This window comes from Anabas testudineus, chromosome 24 (genome assembly GCF_900324465.2).
Source record: "Anabas testudineus chromosome 24, fAnaTes1.2, whole genome shotgun sequence".
Lineage (NCBI taxonomy): Eukaryota > Metazoa > Chordata > Actinopteri > Anabantiformes > Anabantidae > Anabas > Anabas testudineus.
In genome coordinates this window covers 15,743,386-15,762,171 of record NC_046632.1, presented here as the reverse complement: position 1 = coordinate 15,762,171, position 18,786 = coordinate 15,743,386, and the positions used below count along the sequence as shown (strand labels likewise).

At 39.4% G+C, this 18,786-nt stretch overlaps 1 protein-coding gene across 1 annotated transcript; it reads left to right on the top strand.

Annotated features, from left to right (window-relative positions):
- The first annotated feature begins 1,599 nt into the window (after window positions 1-1,599).
- nudt14 (nudix (nucleoside diphosphate linked moiety X)-type motif 14) lies at window positions 1,600-18,611 on the top strand. The gene is made up of 5 exons (XM_026341927.1): window positions 1,600-1,749; window positions 10,590-10,633; window positions 13,784-13,848; window positions 14,508-14,802; window positions 15,904-18,611. Exons 1-5 carry the CDS (start codon window positions 1,669-1,671, stop codon window positions 16,151-16,153), a joined length of 735 nt encoding a protein of 244 aa, XP_026197712.1. The 5' UTR covers window positions 1,600-1,668; the 3' UTR covers window positions 16,154-18,611.
- The last annotated feature ends 175 nt before the right edge of the window (window positions 18,612-18,786 follow it).

Sequence of the window (18,786 nt, the reverse complement as noted above, 5' to 3'; positions counted from 1 at the left end):
CAAAAGGTCAGAATCTTGAATGAGCACAGATCAGTGGTCTCGTGCAAACAAACAAACGGACAGTTAAAGCAAAGCAGTGACTTAATCACAGTTCGCCCCTAAAGCTTTTCAAGTGAAACACTGTTCTATCAAACCAGAGCAGGGTGACTCCTGTACAATACTTCGACTCAGCAGTCCCTCCCGTCTTATCGTGCCCTGCAGCTTGGCCGGATGGAGCGATATAAATTGAACATGCCCAAAGGAGAGACGCCGGTTCCTCTTCGGGGTCCGCACATTGTTTTGTCTAGGCCTGTATTTATTTAGATGTAAATCAGCTTGCAGAAGTGTTACGTCCTGTCCTTGTGTAGTGGGCGGTGGACTGGGGCTCATTTGTTGGAGGAAGTCAGCTCCATTGAGATTGGAGCTCAGATTGTTTTCCATTATAAGGCTGTTATGGATGTGAGAGGGTGACATCATGGTGCCTCGCCCTTCAAGGCTGGCTTGGTGAGAAAGAGCTCCCACACCCATCTCGGGTTCATTACTCAGCACGGTGAGGATGCTGGACTTCTCTTCAACTTTCAAGCTAATATGAAGCTGCACAATCTGTGATCTGAAGACCTGCCCCTGAGGCCCAAATTCAAAACACTGGCTGAGCCGAACAATGATTATTTTTTTTATTTAACACAGTAGGCTACAGGACAACGCCCAACTTATTGTGACTGATTTACTAAAGCAGTAGTTTGACACATGGATGGATTACTGAACCTACCAGCAGGCCCACATCCTATGTTCAAAGTGACTGTTCCTATTTCTTATGTGAAAGTCACAGCGTTAAAAATAAATCCCCCAGATATCCCAGAAACAAAAGACAAAAAACAACAGCATCAATGACATCCCCCTGTTTGTGCCCAGGGTCTCATTTTCCTATAGTCCGTCCATGGTTTGACATTTTGGCAAATAAGCTTGTTGAAGCCACAGTCAGGAGCTACTTAGCTTAGCATGAAGACCGGACACAGCATAACTCTTCTTCTTATATGTAATGTACAGTATGATAGTGAGTGGCGGTGTCAGGCTTCTCTCACATAACTCTAATAAAAGTTCATTTTATTTTGTGTTGTATGTTTAAGTGCTGAGAGATGAGATTGTTTTATGAAGTAGTCTTGTTTGATCAGCCCTAACCCTGAATAATAGCAAACAAAATGGATGTGAGTGATGAATGATGACCTCCTCCTCTGTGCCAATTAGTAACAATTACATCACCTTTATTTGACCTGTGACTGGAGCCTCCCATTGAGCTGTTAAAAACATTCTTATAAAAATAGAATCAACTAATAAATGATGATGTATTATTATGGATTAACCAGTTATCAATACTTAAGATCAGCATCCCAGAAACCCATAATTTACACATTGCAAAAGTATTAAATATAGCCTAAAGTGTAATAGGAGGCATGTAAATCCTCTTATTAAAGGCCACCTTATCCTTTCTTTTTCTATTTATATCACTATCAGTTTTAATAGATGTATTTCTTCTATTTTTCTGCCTCTAATTTGGTTATTTCAACCCTCACCCCGTGCTCGCAGGTCGGGTTCATGTCCTGTCCCGGCTTCCGTAGACATTCCTTCACTGTCAGTGTGCGGTGACAGACAACCATCGGCGAGACAACAATCCAGCTTCAAGTCTAAACTATGGAGGAGATTAATAACATTGAAGTCGTTCCGTGCACAGACTCAGACTATCTGAAACCGTTCAGGGTGCACTATAACCAGGTGAGGTGATTTCTTTCTTGCTGGAGGCTGTAAGCTAGCCCAACCCCCCCATTCATTTTGCAGCTAGCAGGCTAGCATAACATGAAAGCTAATTAGCTGACCTTAAACACAGACGTTTGCAGCAACAAATCGTATCACTTAAATCACACCAGTTAAGCCAATGTAGTCACTCTGTTTTTACATGCTGGAGTATAATAGTTGCCACTGTGTGTGAGGTTAACCTAAGAGAGCTAAGAGGCAGCTAGGAGCTAGCATGCTAACGGTAGCTGGCTACAGAGGTTACTTGTTGTTGAGCATCACGTTACCATTAGCGCATGCTTTACATTAGTGTAGGAGGAGGTGTAGATGGATTAGCAGCGATGCATGACAAGGGATCATGTTTTAGGGCTGAATAGCACATCAAGTGAGAGAGACTTAATGTCATCTGTTAAATTGACCTGTTTGTGAATGTAGTTTGGTTCGTTGTAGTGTCTGCAGCTGGGTTTAATTGTCCTTTTATGCTATACAGTAAGGGTAAGATTGTAGAGCCTGGTAAAGTCACCTGGATATTCAGAAGTTAAAACTGTGGCAAATGTCTTTACTGTAATAAAAGTACAGGTCCTGAGTGTTACTATAACCCTGAGGGGGAATATGCATACAGCTCACAACAACTTTGTTTGTATTATCAAACCTGCTCCATAATATCAGGCAGCATTTTATTATCATTATTTTGTCCCTGTCACCTGTGTTTGGTCTTTTCTCACTATTCTACTGATTAAAATGTCAAAGTGTGTGTGTATATTTTCACATAATATGGTAAAAGATGATGTGTAATTGTAGCAATGGACATGTTTGTCTTAATGGAGCCTTAGAATTTAGTCGGTGGATGTTAATTTTGAAAGATTTATCATGTATTGTTGTAAACCACATATTTATGAGCATTTGATCAAACAAAGCAAGACAAGAAGAGATGCCACATTTGGCTCTGTGAGGTTTTGTGAGGTACAGTTTAGTGTCATGGGCAAAACACTTGAAAAAAGGATAAATGGATTATAAAAGTTATATTTGCAGCCCAGTGCCACAGCAGTCTCACATAATATGTTTACTTGCTTGGTTATCAAGGAAATATCAATGATCTGATATAATACAACATATCATGGATGTAGTGATTGCAAACGCTGAAATTAACTTATGCTGCCAAACTCGGTCTGTTTTGAGACAATAAAAGTCACTAAACTGGAAACACTGCAAACTAGAAAGTCATGTGACCACACACGACCCCTCTCTAATGCCTAAACAGAGACTGGGTGGTATCTCTTTGTAAGATAAAAGATAATGCACAAACTTGTATGCATGTTGGTTTGTTTTATTTTCTATATACAGATCCATTGGTAAATTTATATTGTCTCCAAGTATAAATCCTTGCATACTGCTTGTATAGATTCAGCAGTCCTCTATTCTTACCTCCTGTCGCATATAGAGAGTGTTTTGTTGAGGGCTTGTGGGTGCAGATAGACCAGCATCATCCATCCATCCACTTATTCATGCTCATTGTGGATTTCTGTAGCCACAATCTTATTTTATCTCTGGAGTTTAAAAGCTGTCAAATGTAATATTAGTTTCTTCAGATTTGCACTGAATACTAATTGTTGTTAGCTGCATGTTGAAAGTGGAAAGGTGTGAAATTAAAACCCTAAAGCATCATCACCCTAAAGCTAATATTGTTTTATTAAGTTCTCCCTGGAAAAGAAAGCAATGTGTGACAGCAGCATGTCCTGATGGTCTCCAACAAAGTGAGAAATGCTTCTTTACCCAAACATAGGCTGCAGTCCAGGATGAATTTATTTTTAGGTTTCAAAATATTAGCAGTTTCCCTGTTCTCTGGGTTATGAAGATGTGCAGGAATCCTTATTATTTACATTGTAGAGGATAAGAAGAAGATGCTTAACCCTTATTTACTAATCGAGTCTGGGTCATGTCATTAGCACACACTGACAAAGGCCTTTGTTTAAAAACAAATGGGTTTTAAGTTGCTCTGATAGTGTATGATTTGTTGCCTGAAAACTGAAGCACCACGTCTCTCATGTTGGGGGCACCTCAGTGAGTACTTTTCCCCATTTTGGGGTTCACACCTGTGACTGCAGAGTGGCTTGGTGGGTGTTAAGCTTGTCAGGAGAATAGCGGAACGACCAAGACAGCAGATGGACAACAAAAGAGATGATGGTGGACTCCCTCACTGCCCTGTCCTCCCTTTCATCCTCGTCATTTCTCCTCTGCAGCTCGAGAGGACCCTGTGCAGGGGCTCCCCACAAAGGCTTTTCAGTCGCACTGAGGGAGCATCTCTCCTCCAAACCTTTTATGTTCAGCAGTACATCTGCAGCCACTGGTCACTCCCTGAAATCTCCTCACTCACAGGAACACTCTCTAAAAGCTGATAATCATGTGTAAGAGGCTCTCTTCATCATTACTGTTTATTGGTGCTTTTGTGTGCTCTCCCTCTCTTCAGTCTACCGCGCAGGTGATTGTCCCTCGTTGACTCTGGGAAACCCCTCTTATCTCTGTTGCCTTGTGCTTACATTGAATCACATCCTACCTAATTTGTGATATTTACCTTCTAATTATTCATTATAATGATTTGAATTATTCATCTAGGATTATTTATTTTACAGCCCTTTACTCCTCTGATGAATGAGCTCCTTTATAATCCTTAAAAGACATTTTCTCACATGAACAGTTATTTATTAGGATTAGGATGTCTTTGATGTATGATGTATGATTAAAGAGCTAGCATCATGTCCCTTTTTCAATTCATTTTAAATAGGTTTTGGTTGCTTGTCCGTTACCAGACTGCAATGTGAATGTCGACAGGATAGGAGCGGGATTATTATTCTTGCATGTTTGATTTTACAATTGAGTGTGACGTCACAGTAAGTGCTGAAAACCACTCGCTCTTCAAAATAGCTTGAAAAGGCTGCAGAAATATAATTTTTATATATTTTTTTTCACCCAGAGTGGAACTGACCCATTGGTCTTGTGGGACTCAACAGGGTGTAGCTCATCTGTGTTACAAAAACAGTCCAGAAGCATTTAGTTTAGTAGTTTTCTTAATTTTATTCTTATGCAGTAAGCAGTGGAGCACAGGTGATGCAATTGCACATCAAAGTGATCATTTCATGTTTGATTTAAATCAGTTTATCATTCATCATAAAGAGTGACACTTGAAAATTTGTCACAAATGCTGCTGGGAATATACAGCGATACGTTTGTAGTACATTTCAGCCAGACTGCAGGATCAAAGCAGTATAGATCGGTTTCCTGGGGGCAACGTTAGCTTTTAATGCTAATGTCAACTACGTATAAAGGCTTCTGTGCTTCTAGGTTTAACCTGTGCTGTCAGCTGATGTTTCTAGACACATGCAGGTCATTTCTCTACATCCGTCGAGCCAACTTGTGTTCGGGCTCATTTATAATTAACATTAGCTTATAGCTGTCTGTGGAAGGCAGTGTGGTTAAAAATGCACACGTCTTCCTTTGTTTATAGAACGTGTAGTGAATAATACAGCAAAACAAAGGACTTTAAAAAGATCTGATACTAAATTGCAATCAACATATTTTATATATTACTCCATTTTCCTGTTTTGTTCAGCTTTACTTACCAATTTATTTTAATGCTGCAGATGCTGTAGTTACAGTTAGATCGTTTTCTGCAGCCAACAGTGTTTTTTGTCATTTGTAAGCTCTGTTGATCATTAGTTCATCAGTTCTCTGGCTGTATTACATGTATGACACTCATGCTGCTTTTGTTGAAGCCGGTGAGGAGACTGAAGGTAAGTCAATTAAAAATAACAGGAGGACACATGTTGAGATTCTAAGAGTGCTATTGTGTTTGAGGACGTTGGTTGATTCCTTTCTTCCTGCTGCAGCTGCCAGCTTTGTAGTATTTTCAGCACAGGAGGCCTGTGAGTGATGGTTATTAGACTTTAAGCACCTAAAAGATGAAGACCATGCATCCCTCCCTACAATAGCCATTCATACAGGAGCCTGTCGTTTCTGATGCCCAAAGCCAGAGGGACCACATTAATTTCAAGGTCCTGTGTAGCCTGTTCCTGTTTCCCTTCCTCTCACTCCATCTTTCTCTCTCTTGCTACCCCCCCACATGGGCTAATCTCTCTGTCGTAATCCATGTCAGCCATGATTCTCCGTCTCCCTGGGGCTATTCAAGCTGTGCCCCCCCCCACACACACACTCTCTCAGCAAGTGGCCTGAGTAATGAGGGGAACCCCACCATCTGTGAGTGGTGACAGGATACTAGAGAGGAAATGTATGTGTGGTGACACATTCATGCTGAGTAGTTCTACCTCATACAGTATTTGGCGGCTGCTGTTTTAAACATGAATCACTGCCAAATGAATTGTGATATTTTGATATGGTGATGTATTCAAATAGCTTCTTGTATTGGGCTGTAAGATGTCACGCGTTTTTAAACTGCAGCTAGAATATGTTTGGCATTATTACTTGTAAGTCATGTTCAAAATAGTTGTTGATTATGTTTCTGTTAATAGATATAATCAGTTTATGGTTTGCAGGTTTAAGGTTTGCAACAAACTAGACCATCATTAACAATAGAACTAAGGGTTCGGGGGGCTGTGTCTTGCCCAGGGACTCTTCAACACGTGGCAGCAACAACCAACTGATCCACAGTTTGAGCTGGGGAACTCTGGCAACCAAAGCTAGAATCATACGCCTAGACCAATGAGCTGGTGTTAGTCCTTTTTAATTAGAGATCCTACCATATTGGTGTTGAGCTGACAGGTGTACTCACGCTGAATTAAAACCCGTCAGCCTAAAGCTGCTTCATTTTACACTGCTGCCGGCATCACAGGAATTAGCGCCAAGATGTTTAATGTCACTTCCACCATGTTTTGTAGTACACATGCTGGAAATTCATTGCATATCACATTTAAAGCAGTAATAGCAGACAAGACAACTATTCATTTAGCTAAAATTGCACATTCAAGACATGATTTGACCACTTTTTTACTATATACAGCCTTATATTCCCCAAATGTCCTATTGTACTGCTGTACTGTGGTGGCAGTCACAATCATAATGATTTTTTAAAGGAAATGCATTGTGGGAAAATCCACCCAGCTGTGTGTTAGTCTGACAGGAAGAGTTTTTACCAACAGCATCAGGAATTTAGTCAGAAAGGATCCAAGTCACAGTATCTATATTCTCATTCACCTGTAAAAAGGTTCATTGACAGTGGAAATGCTGTCTCATACATTATTCAACAGATATTCTTCATGCAGTAATAAACCTGCAGAAGTGCATCCCAGCCTCAGTCACGACAGGTGATTTATTACACACACGCCTTCGCTCTCATTTTGACTTCATGGACGAAAACTGAGAAGGGAGCGGCAGTGGCTTGAATGATGGTATTAATGACATTTGCACACTTTGTTGACACAACAGTAATTACACCAGTAGAGCGTCCACATTTTCAATAATATGACTCCACAGAGGGGATTTGTTGACGTCTAAGCTTCAGTAAAGGTCAGGTCATTGATTGGTGTACAGATGTTATATATACTTAAACTAAATCTGACTTCTTAAATTCATTTTTTCACAGAACTCATTAATTCATGTATCTCTTGATATGAAAAAATACCCTCTATAATTTTTCTCAACTCAAGTCGGTGTTTTCAGGTTGCTTCATTTGAACAGTCCATAATCTGCTGCAGTTCTTCACATTCGGGAAGCTGAAGCTGACACGAGTGGCATTTTTACTAGAAAAAGTGATGTATTGTTTTTCAATATAACTTAAATTGCATATTGAGTTTCTGTCAGTCACCTAATCGTTTCAGTTTTAGTTCAATGTATAAATGAATTGAGTGAAACTAAATTCTATTACGTTCATTGGAAAGGAAATGTTCTATATTTCATACACACAATTTAGGACCACAACTAACAATTCTTTTTCAATTGTAATTGTTTGTTTATTAGTAAATTAAATGTCTTATTTAATAGCGTGAAGAAATGGTGACAGAGCTCTAGGTGACCTCAGCAAATGTACAATGAAATGGAACGAAAAACGAAATCAAACCATATGAAGTAAATGTTCATTTTCAATATGATGGCAAACATGTTTTGCAGCACAGGTGCTGCACATACCAAGCTTAATAGCTTTTACAGTAAATAGAAATGATATCATAGTAATACCATAACTAAACCTACACACACTTTGGCTTCATGCTCGCATTTCACAACATGATGGTTAATGGTGCGTGAACAGCTCTATGCTAACTTGGCTTCACTGTGGTCGTGGTCAGTGGAGGTCATGAAATATCATTTCACTGTTTATTGACATGGTTTTCAGGAGTTAACATTAGCTGGGTCTTTCTCTCATGTTTAGTTTTAATAATACTATGATATCCCATCTTAAATGTACAGAAACTATGCAGAAAATGGGAATTTGAAGTCATTTTAATAGAGAGAGATGAGCCTTTGTTGGTACCTTGAGATTGCAGTGGTGCACAGTTGGCGTGTTTTTCTTAGATATTCTTATTCGATTGAATTTCTATGAATTATACATCGATTAATGGTCATTTTTGGGGCAGGACAGGTTAGCCTTCTGTAAGAATAAGCTGGTTTAGGTCTGTTGTGAAATGTAGAAGACGTGAACATAAAGCTAAGTCTTTCCCACTTCAAATAAAAGTCACACTTGAGTTTCTGTCGAGAAGCAGAAACAAAAAGCTCAGTGTTCCCTTCACCTGTCAGTGGTTACAGTGTTGTGGCTGTTTGGTGTATAGACTGCCATCATGATTTATTTGGGAAATTTGTAATAGGCAGCAGTTGTAGTTAACTGTTGCACAACTGGTGGATTGAAATTAAAATGGCATGTCGAGTTTATTCCCTTTGGAGAGAAATATAAACATTGGCTATCGCAGCTCTAAGTACATCTTTGGCACCGCAGCACATCCTAACACAAATCTTGTTGCTACAACAGTAGCTTTATTATGCTTGATTCTATCAGTGCAATTAGCATGCCATTTCACCTCCTCCCATTTCTTGGGCGGTGCTGAGACTTCAGCAGCACGCTCGCACACAAGAACGCACGTCTATTGTAGCCGAAATAGGGCTGTTCTAGTAAAGCTGTCATCCCTGCGCCTGAAAGCGCCTGTGGGTGGAGAGGAGGTGTAGCCTAAATTTGAATCAAGGCCACATTTCCTCAGGCGTGGAAAATATAGGCCAAGTTTACCATGTTTATACAGCGTGCAAAGTAGAGAGAAATATACTGCTCGGCTTGAGCCACACATCTTTGCGGATTTGATGTGAAAGGTAAATAATACAAATCAAATTACAATATATTGGATACACAAAGATAGATTACAAGGATTATACTGAAGTCAGTTTTTTTTTTTTTCTAGTTTGTAAACTTCAACTTCATCTTAAACTAAATCCTAAGCTGATTGATTCCTGCCTTACAATTTTTGGCAGATGTTTACTCAAACTGGACTAAATAATACTATTTCTCCACCAGATATATTCTTCTCCTCTGAGATATGACGCACACAGTTAGAGCGGCGCCTGTTGGGTGGCAGCTCCTCTCTTTGTATGTTGTCTTTGTTTAGTTCTGTGGAGTTTTTGTCGTCTTCGTCTCATGTTGTGAGCTTTTCTGAGGAAATGGGCAAAACTAAACTTACTGGGATCTTTGTACAGCATTGTTTGTATATGGCAGCAGCTAGCCTGCTGTTAGCTACTAGCTCTTATCTAAGGAAGAAAACCTGAAGTCCTCCAGGAGCTGAGGAGGTGAAGCGGTGAGATGTGGAGCAGCAGAGAAGTGCTGAGAAAAGGTGCTGAGACGAGTCATCCGCACTGATCGCAGACCAGACTGGACATGATGAACATGAAAACAAGGCCCTGTGACCACCATAGCAGATAAACCGATCCTATACCCTTCAGGATGGTGCCCCCATCTCCTATCATGCACTTTGCGATGCAACTACACTACGATACCTGCTTCAGTCTCCAGTGTTTTTGTGATGCCCATTACCAAAATCTATCATACTAGAATTTGCAATTAACATATTTTCCCCACTGTCCTCACAATGTTTGTTCACTTCACACAAAAATTAAAGTGAAATAGTGAGTTCACAGTTTGTCTCCTTCCTGTGCAAATACATTTTCCCGCCCCATCTTGAATGAATAAAAATAACCTTAAAACAAACCAGACAGGGTGTTTGCCATATTCTCCTTATGCTTTCTGCAGAGTGATGCCAAGAGTCATTTCTGGTGATCTTTCTTGTTCTACTCGCATCAGATCTTATTTTATCTATTTATTTATATTAAGTTATTCTCTTTTTGGTATTTGCCCTCATCTCTAAGTTGTCAGGTTACGGCATTAACCACGGTGATATCACCTGTGTATCTCACATGGTTAAACCACACAGGTTGCTGTATATTTTGCAGTTTGACTATAAGTATTATTTATGCAATCATGATAATATTCCTTATTCTTGTATCTTTGAAAGAAAACAGACCGATAAAGCTGCAGAATGTCGTACAGTGCTTTTCTTTTGCTTTGCATCCGCAGATGGTTTTGATGGGTGTGCTTTGTGGTGTTACTTGTCCAAGCAAGCATCAGAAGTGGGGCAGCTGGTGCCTCTACAGTAATCATATTAAATAAATATGAGATGAGTTGACATCCTGCCATGTGAGTCAACTACAACAAAGGGAGTGTGATGTCATGGTACATTGAATGCATCTTATTCCACCTGACTAATGTCTGAGTGGATTGTAAGGGTTGAAATTATTTTTACTGTGTTTATTTATTTGTTTTTGTTTGTTTTTTTCCACAGAATGGCACAAAGAAATCCTGGGACTTCATGCGAACTCATGACAGGTAACACATTTTATCAGTACTCTTGGATGAAAGATGTGTGAATGGGTTAGAAGCCCCCAGTGTGTTTACATGCACTTAAATTACCTGCTTACACAGAGAAAGGTTATGTGGCTAATTGGGGAATGTGTTTACACTGCATAGTATTCACCTGGTTATTGTAATGTATACATGCAGCAGATCAGTGGTCCTTTCTTGGTATTCTTATACTTAGAAGCGGATGGTCAACTCAGACAGACCTTGTGTTTTTGGGTACTGGTTGTTCCCGTTGGCTATAAAGGTCAGTCCTTCACAGGGGGCACTGTAAGAGATATATCACACATTTGTGTCACATCCCTTACATTCTTTACCATAGTACCCCAAGGTAAGTCTCAGGTCATTTAAGCCCCTTTTCCTGTACTCTTGACCCTAAACAGAGGTCCCAGTGAAAAATAGTACCATCGAGACAAAAGCAGTAAACCTCAAACCCATAGAGAACAAGAATTATAGCCCAAGGGAACTTCCAGCTCTTCTCCAGGTGGAAATTCTGTCAAAGTGTTGTTTCCTTTTTAACGTGTATCGAATGGAACCAGGATTGTTTTGCATTTTTGTTTAAGTGTGCAGAACATTTTCTTCTCAGCAGGATCTATTTGGGCCCCTAATTTCTGTAACTTTAGCATTTGGTAGCAAACTCTTGTTTATGCAAGAATGGGATGACTCTCAGTTGACTGTGCACCCCATGTTCCTGCAGAGCCTTTATGACACTCAGAGGAACATAGAGGTAAACCTCCTCTGAAAACTACAAAAACACATGTAGACGAGTTCAACAAACTCCTGTTGTTTTGTTATGTTAACACCTTTGTCCTTATGGGCCGCTTGCATTGTGGCGCTTGTTTATACATTTTTCTTTAGAGGCAGCAGAAGTCATTTTTATATGCTGTTTTTTTTTATTCTGTTATTTTCACTCTCTGCGAATAGATTTTCTTTAAACTTGAACAATTCTCTCATGACGTTTGGTACAAAGTGGTGAGACACAACCTGTCATTGCTTCGAAGGACTGATCCTTCAGGGGGATTCTCCTTTTATACCAATCATCATACCCTCACGTTACCAGCTAACTTGCTAATTTTAGATCATCCCACATGTTTTTCTTATATCTTCTTATGTACATTTTTTAGTATTAATCTGCAACTTTTGTTTGTATGTTGCATCAAGCACTACATTTGCGTATATTCAAAAAATATAATCAACTTGCTCAGTTAAAACACTGATACACAAGGTTTCAAGCAAAATGACTAATCACAGATTTGAGTTTTTATTGCATTTTAGAGAAAGTGGGGTTTGTAATTAAAATTTCATGTTCCTGCTAAAATTGGGAAGTCTCAAAGATGACAGAAGGAAAACGCATATAACTCGTCATGAAAACCAGAGTGAAATTATGGCAAGAACTGTACACAAATGCATCACATTTAGTGGAAGCACGTTTCTGTGTGAAGTATCGAAGACGAATGACATTGTACTTTACCAAGGGAGCTGCGTTTTCCTGTTGACCAGCCAGAGAAAGTCTAACAGTGCATGAAAAGTTCTGAGCATGTGTTAAGCTTGTTTCTTGGTTTAACCATTAGAATTAGCAGGAAGCTGTAGAACAGCAGTAATGATGTGGAACAACGCTGCCTCAGGGGACAGGTTTCATCCCTCAGGCCTCTGGGTCCAGCATTTTGGTCTAAATCTAGAACATTATCTCATCCATACTTAATATCAGCTCATTCTGTAGCACCCGTTGGCTGTGAAATCCATCATTGGTGCTCATCATTACTTAAATGATACCTTAAAATGTAGGTTCACAAACTTTCAGGCCAGTCTTAAAACAGCAGAAGGTGCCAATGTTGACACTGAAACCTGTTTTGCTTGCTTTAATCATTCTCCCTGTTAATTCTGACCCTCCAAATGATGCTTCCTGGTTAATGTGAAGTCATTATACAGCTGCACTGCAGGTCAACAGGGGAAACACTTAATACCCACTTGATTTTATGAGTCGTGTATTAGACATTATACTGGCAGAACACAATAGAGAAGGGATCTGATATATATTAGGTCGATTTGGTTTGATTTAGTTCTTTTTTTTAGCTGCATGACCCTAGATATGGGGCCCCAAATACCTCTGTGTACTTCATATAAACTTTAACATCGTATGACACATTAAATGTGTTTACCCGTATTGTAAATGGCCTCATAGAAAAAGTCATAAACTTTATCAATTCAAAATCTATTATGTTTTAAGAAGTTTAAATACATTTAGTGAAAGTTAAACGGCAAGCATTGAATGAATAATTCAAAGCAGTTGTTAAACAGGCTTTACTTATTTGAGAAGAACCAAACAATGACATTAAATCATTTTGGAGTGCTAAACCAGGTCAGCTAACACTCTTACATACTGTGACTGGATTGTAAATGGATATTAAATTAGTACCAGCCAAGAAGCTATAGCTGGCAGCAAGTTGTAATAGCAATCTCCTGGTTCGCTCTCACCATAGGAGAGACAGGGCAGGGCATCCTGCAGCCTCAGACACATCCGCTTTCCCAACACAAACCCCACTCACATGCACACTCACACACATAGCAGCAGACCACCTGTGTGTATACAGTTCACTCTGTGCAAGTGGAGAAGCCACTGATGATCCTATTTTTATCTCCACATCCTGCTTGTTGAAGTCACACGTGCTTAAGATTTTATTTAGACCAGGGTTTTGTCATGATGGCCATGGCACACAGCAGACCATGTTGTGGAGGTGCAGTCGTCCTGAAGTCTTAATCCAGGGACCAAATAAAATACAGTAAATTAAACTATGAAAACAGACCCTTGCTCATACTGTGCGGTTGGCATAAACAGCCATGCTAAGTCGCATTTTAAGGCCCAATTGTTTTCAAATCAGTATGATGTCAATTGTGACTGACACATCTTTTAATTCAGACCTCCAGCTCTCACTCCCTTCCTTCTGATAATTATGGATTCTGTTATAAGGAATGCAAAAGCTCATTCAGCCATGAATTGCTGCTTTCTTGAAACTAAATACTTAAATATGCTGGAGGAGACTGCCAACAGTTGTATATCATCTAGGCAGGTACAGGTTTTTAAAAAAGTAATCTAACATTGACTTTTTCCCTCTTCCTCAGTGTGTCAGTGCTGATCTTCAACACCACCTCACACTGTTTTGTCCTTGTCAAGCAGTTCCGTCCAGGTAAGAGCAGCACACCAGTCGCACGGCTAATTCATGTTCATGTTCTTCTTGTCGCCAGCCTAGATCTAGATTATCGTCTCCTGTGGGCACTTTCACTAAAAAAGCAGTACATTACAATCCCCGTTTATTCAACTGGATCTCAGTAACAATGCAGACTCATAAATAGACCATAAGAGGCCTGGTTAAAAAGCAGCCTAACCTCCTTTGTTAGAAGTCACCAGGGACTGTTCCACACCACAGTGTGCTAAATTCAAGGAAGTCTGGGCATTGATATATATTTTCTTCCTCCTGCCTCACTGCTGTTTGAAAGAAAAAAAAAACTGTACAGCCCAGAATGACGTGAACATTTCTGCTCACTAAACGAAGAGTATGTTATCAATATTGTGGTGAATTCTGTCAGTTCACCAATTGATATGTCAACATGCTATGTACATAGATAACAATTAAAGCTGATCAATAGAGGGATTGTTTGAAAGTTATTTCTTTATTATTCCTCATTCTTAGCAAAGGTATGTGGAGATTAGCAGTTCAAGGGTTACAGAATTTTTTTTAAAGAAAAAAAGACATTATTATTCAGATTCTCAAACAGTTTGGCAAATGGATAAAACTAAAGTTCTAGTACTGAAAATAGTTTCTTACTTTTTCTCTTCCAAAACCAGCTGTATACATGTGTGAGTGGGAAAGGATGAAGAAGCAGCCGCCTCAGGCTGCTGAGAAAACTGAAGAGGGTGCATCTGAAACCCCGGCTCCCGAGTCTCAAGAGGGCCAGTCGGCTTCAGAGGGGGAGAGCTCTTCTCCGTGGCCTCCAGCTTCAGCGGGAGTCACCTACGAGCTCTGTGCTGGGCTGGTGGACAAACCCGACCTGTCCCTGGAGGAGATCGCTCGGCAGGAGGTCCTGGAGGAGTGTGGCTATGATGTACCTGCTTCTAAACTGAAGAGGATTACTTCTTACAGGTGAGTTGATTTACAGGGAGTAAAAATGTTTTTTTATTGTGTTCTGTTTATCTGCTTCAGTCATAGTCATTGGATTTTATGTCCCTTAATAATAACTTTACATTCTAGTTCTCAACTAGCCCGGAGTTTGTAATACTGAAAAGATAAATTAAGTGATGTATAGCTTGTCTAAAATTACACATAATCTAAACAGAGGGAAGAATATACTCAAATCAAACACGGGAAATGTTAAAATGGAAACTATATAAACATTCGAAAATTATGCCCTAAAGTCAGTGGCTGTCAGTTTTTTGGAGAAAATCCCAAACTAATAAAGCAAAAGTGCGAAGGTTATGTCAAAGAGCTATAAAAAAAGAATCAGGCAAGCCATCCATCTCTGTCAGAATATTATTAACAAGCTACAGTGAGACAGAGCAGTTGAAAGTGTCCAGAGACCACGAGTCCCACATCAGACAGCAGCACCTGGACAGCTATGACTGACGGCTCTCATTACCGTGCTTTTGATTCGACTTGCACGCCTCCTCCACTGTGTTGGTGTCGTCTACTGCCACTGTTATGTGTGGGCTGCTTCCATTTGTGAGATGGGTATCGTCTTAACCCTCATGACACGTACAGTATGAGGGTACTTTTGACAGAAGCGCACTTGGATGGGGCGGCTCTGACAACCGAAGGTCACAAACCACTGCAGCAGGGAAACAGTTTGATCTAATGCTAAAGAAATTCTACAAAAATACCACAGTTAGTGTTAGTTGCATATTAAAGTTCAAAGTAAGATATTCACATTTTGATACAGCTGTATTTTTAGGGCAAAGACAGATTTATGGTGACAGAATAATATGATGTCTGGCAGCTGTACTCAAGAAGCTTTTTATCTTTTGGCAACAGAATAGATGAATAAATCTCACTGTTTGCATGATTATCTTGTAAACCTAAGAATTTTTATCACTGACTAAACAGTTTTAGTTTGCAGAAACCACAAACACACCTCTACTAGTCACCAGTGACATTTAAGTATTGGTTTTGACAGTGAAATATCCTATAAAAAAATGTTATATATTAATATTGGAAACCTTTTTGTTCCTTCTCTGTTTATTACATCAGGTCAGGCGTAGGTGTAACTGGTGCCAAGCAGACCATGTTTTACGCTGAGGTGTCCGACGACAACTGTGTCAGCACAGGTGGAGGTGAGCCACGAGAGGGAGAGCTTATCGAGGTGGTCAAAGTCCCGCTGCACGAGGCCATGACGTTTGCCTACGACGAGCGTATACCTAAAACCATGGGTGTCATTTTTAGCTTCATCTGGTTCCACAATAACATGTCTCCCAAGTACAAGATCTCCACTAATGTGTAACTAATATTAATCAACCACTCTTTCTACAGTTTATTCCAAATTCAATCAAACACTGACCCAGCACATCCACTTTTCCCCTTATGACTTTTCATCCTATATTGCCTTTTCCTTATTGGTACACGATGAAGGGTGGGCCCTTGTCTTGTTGCCAACAGGTACCGTATCTTTAAGTTTTGTCCTGTTAATCAACTTTTATGTAGTCTTAATATTTTTTCCTGAAAACTAATTTGCCATAGCTCCTTGTCACTGGCACTTTTTCTCCTGTCTTTTTTTTAGTATGCTAATCATTTCATATACTGTGCCATCAGTTATAAAAAGCTGCATATCACTGACTTCATTTGCCTGCCCTTGATTAAAGGAATGCTCCACTGATTTTTATTGTGAACCTCAAATTTTCCCTTCAACATGTGCTTGGATGATAAAGCCTCTTTTATGATGCATTAATGTCAAGTCAGATTTATCATTATTAGTTCCAACTTAGAAATATTGTTCACATCAACATCTGAATAAGAATTGCAGCTGAGGAAAGTTCCTCCCTTTTTCTGAAAGATCAGATATGTTTGACCAGGCACATCATGAAACAAAGTGCCTGAAAACCAAACTAATATAGATGCCTCACACCAGCCAAACATAATTTAGTGGAATTAAACCCAAACTTAATACAAGGACATGGTGTTATACTGTATCATGCAACCTTGTGAATGCTTCCTCCTCTTCACTAATCATCCTGTATCATGTGAACTAAGCATTAAGCTGTGATGTTAATCATCCATGTGCCTCTGGTATAGGGTTAGGGTTAGGGGGTTAGAGTTAGGGTTACCCTAACCCTAACCACTGTATGTTGCTAACATTTTAGCATGCTAATATTCACATACTGCTCCAGCCGGTCTAACAAGAGGTATATTGCATCTAAAGCATTGACTTTTTGCACATTTCGTCATGACTCCATCCACTAAAAACATGGATAATGGTAAAAATCAGTGGAGTACACCTTTAAGCCGTGATCCAGTAATGCAAAAACTATGCTAGTCAATGGTGGGGCCTTGTAATGTCAGAGGTGTCGGGTGTGTTTTAACCACCACTTGTTCAGGCATGCCTCAATTAATTTCTCTCATCCACAGCCTTTAAGCAATACTTATCACAGTACCCGCCGGGCTAATCAATCACTCAGTGTCACTCTGTTCAAAATTCTTCATAAAGTTAAACCAGTTGACATACAGTATTTTACCTCTGCACCACCTGCTACCACTTCTGCTTTCAGTGTGTATTTGTAAGCACAAACCTGATGTGAAGCGTTTTAGAAATAGAAATAGAAACGTAACACATTCGAATCCACTTCACAGGCATCTTCACTCTTAGTTAGTGAGATATAAACAGCTGTCACCAGAAAGTCGGGCTTTAACATGTCGAATGACCTGAAATCCCTTTGACATGGAGAGATTTAGATTATTAAATGTTTACCTTCTGTTGCATATTTTTTTCATATAGGTAAAGATGGTAATTATTTACCATTACAATCAATTACAACGTCCATGTTGTGCTCAGCATGTACAGCACATTTAAATACAGGTTAAGCAGGAGTTCAACCATCAAGCAGATTGCCTTTAATCATAATCCCGTGTAGTAAACCTTAGACGGCCATTAACGCATAAACCCACATAAATCACAAAGTGAATCTCAAGAGCAGCCGAAGTCTCAGGTCCAAATAGTCAAACCTCAGCGTGGATCTCTGAATCTGATGATGACCAGCATATTATTATTATTATTATTATTATGATCATATTTCAAAATCACTTACAGCTTAAAGACTTGCCACCATACATATTAGTACTTTGATTCATTCTAAAAGGGCTGGTACTTCATTTGTTGTTTAATATGTGTAAAGAGAGAATCTCCCCACACCTTAACAATATGCAAGTACTAAAAACAAAGCCTGCTATTTTTAAAAAATGACTGCTCTCTTAAACCACTGCTCATTATATGCTCATTACTACAGTTCAATAGAACTACACTTTAGATAACGCAGTAGTACACAGTGAGAGTCGGTGGTGCACCAGCAGAGTTTGGACGTTTGAAAACTGTATGTTGCCTGAAGAACTCGGTGGTTTAGTGAACTTCGCTTTAAAAAATGCTGTGAATTAATAATATTTGTGTAATAACACATAAATATGTTGTATTACACTACAACAAATTCCAGTCCCCATAATTTTCTTCTTGACCTTCTCTGGGGTGAAAATTAAGAAATTATTTTATTATTTATTTTGTACTTTTTTACTTTTTGAGCCCGAGGAACAGCTGACAATCAAATGTCAACACTTGTCTTGTGTTCTTGTTAGTTTTTCATTGGTTTGTTGGGTGTATGTATGTTCTTTCATCTCACCTTAGTTACCTGTTGTCACTGGAGCTTCTGACCTGTACAGAACTGAATCAGTCATTTAAATAAACCAAACTAAATATACTTGTTTTTACGAAGCGAGTAAAATATTTTAAAAGTAATTTCCACCCAATCGATATATGCATATAACACTAAAGCCATATGATCTCCCCCTACATGCAGCTTATTTTATGTCTTTCCATCACAGATCCTTGATATAGGATTGTATAGGTTGCTGGAACAGCTTGAATTATATTTT

Excerpts from the sequence above, each read along its gene's own strand:
- nudt14 (XM_026341927.1), top strand. The coding sequence starts at position 1,669 with ATGGAGGAGATTAATAACATTGAAGTCGTTCCGTGCACAGACTCAGAC. Across the intron at positions 13,849-14,507 it reads TGTCAAGCAGTTCCGTCCAG|CTGTATACATGTGTGAGTGG; the intron begins GTAAGAGCAGCA and ends TTCCAAAACCAG. Across the intron at positions 14,803-15,903 it reads AAGAGGATTACTTCTTACAG|GTCAGGCGTAGGTGTAACTG; the intron begins GTGAGTTGATTT and ends TTATTACATCAG.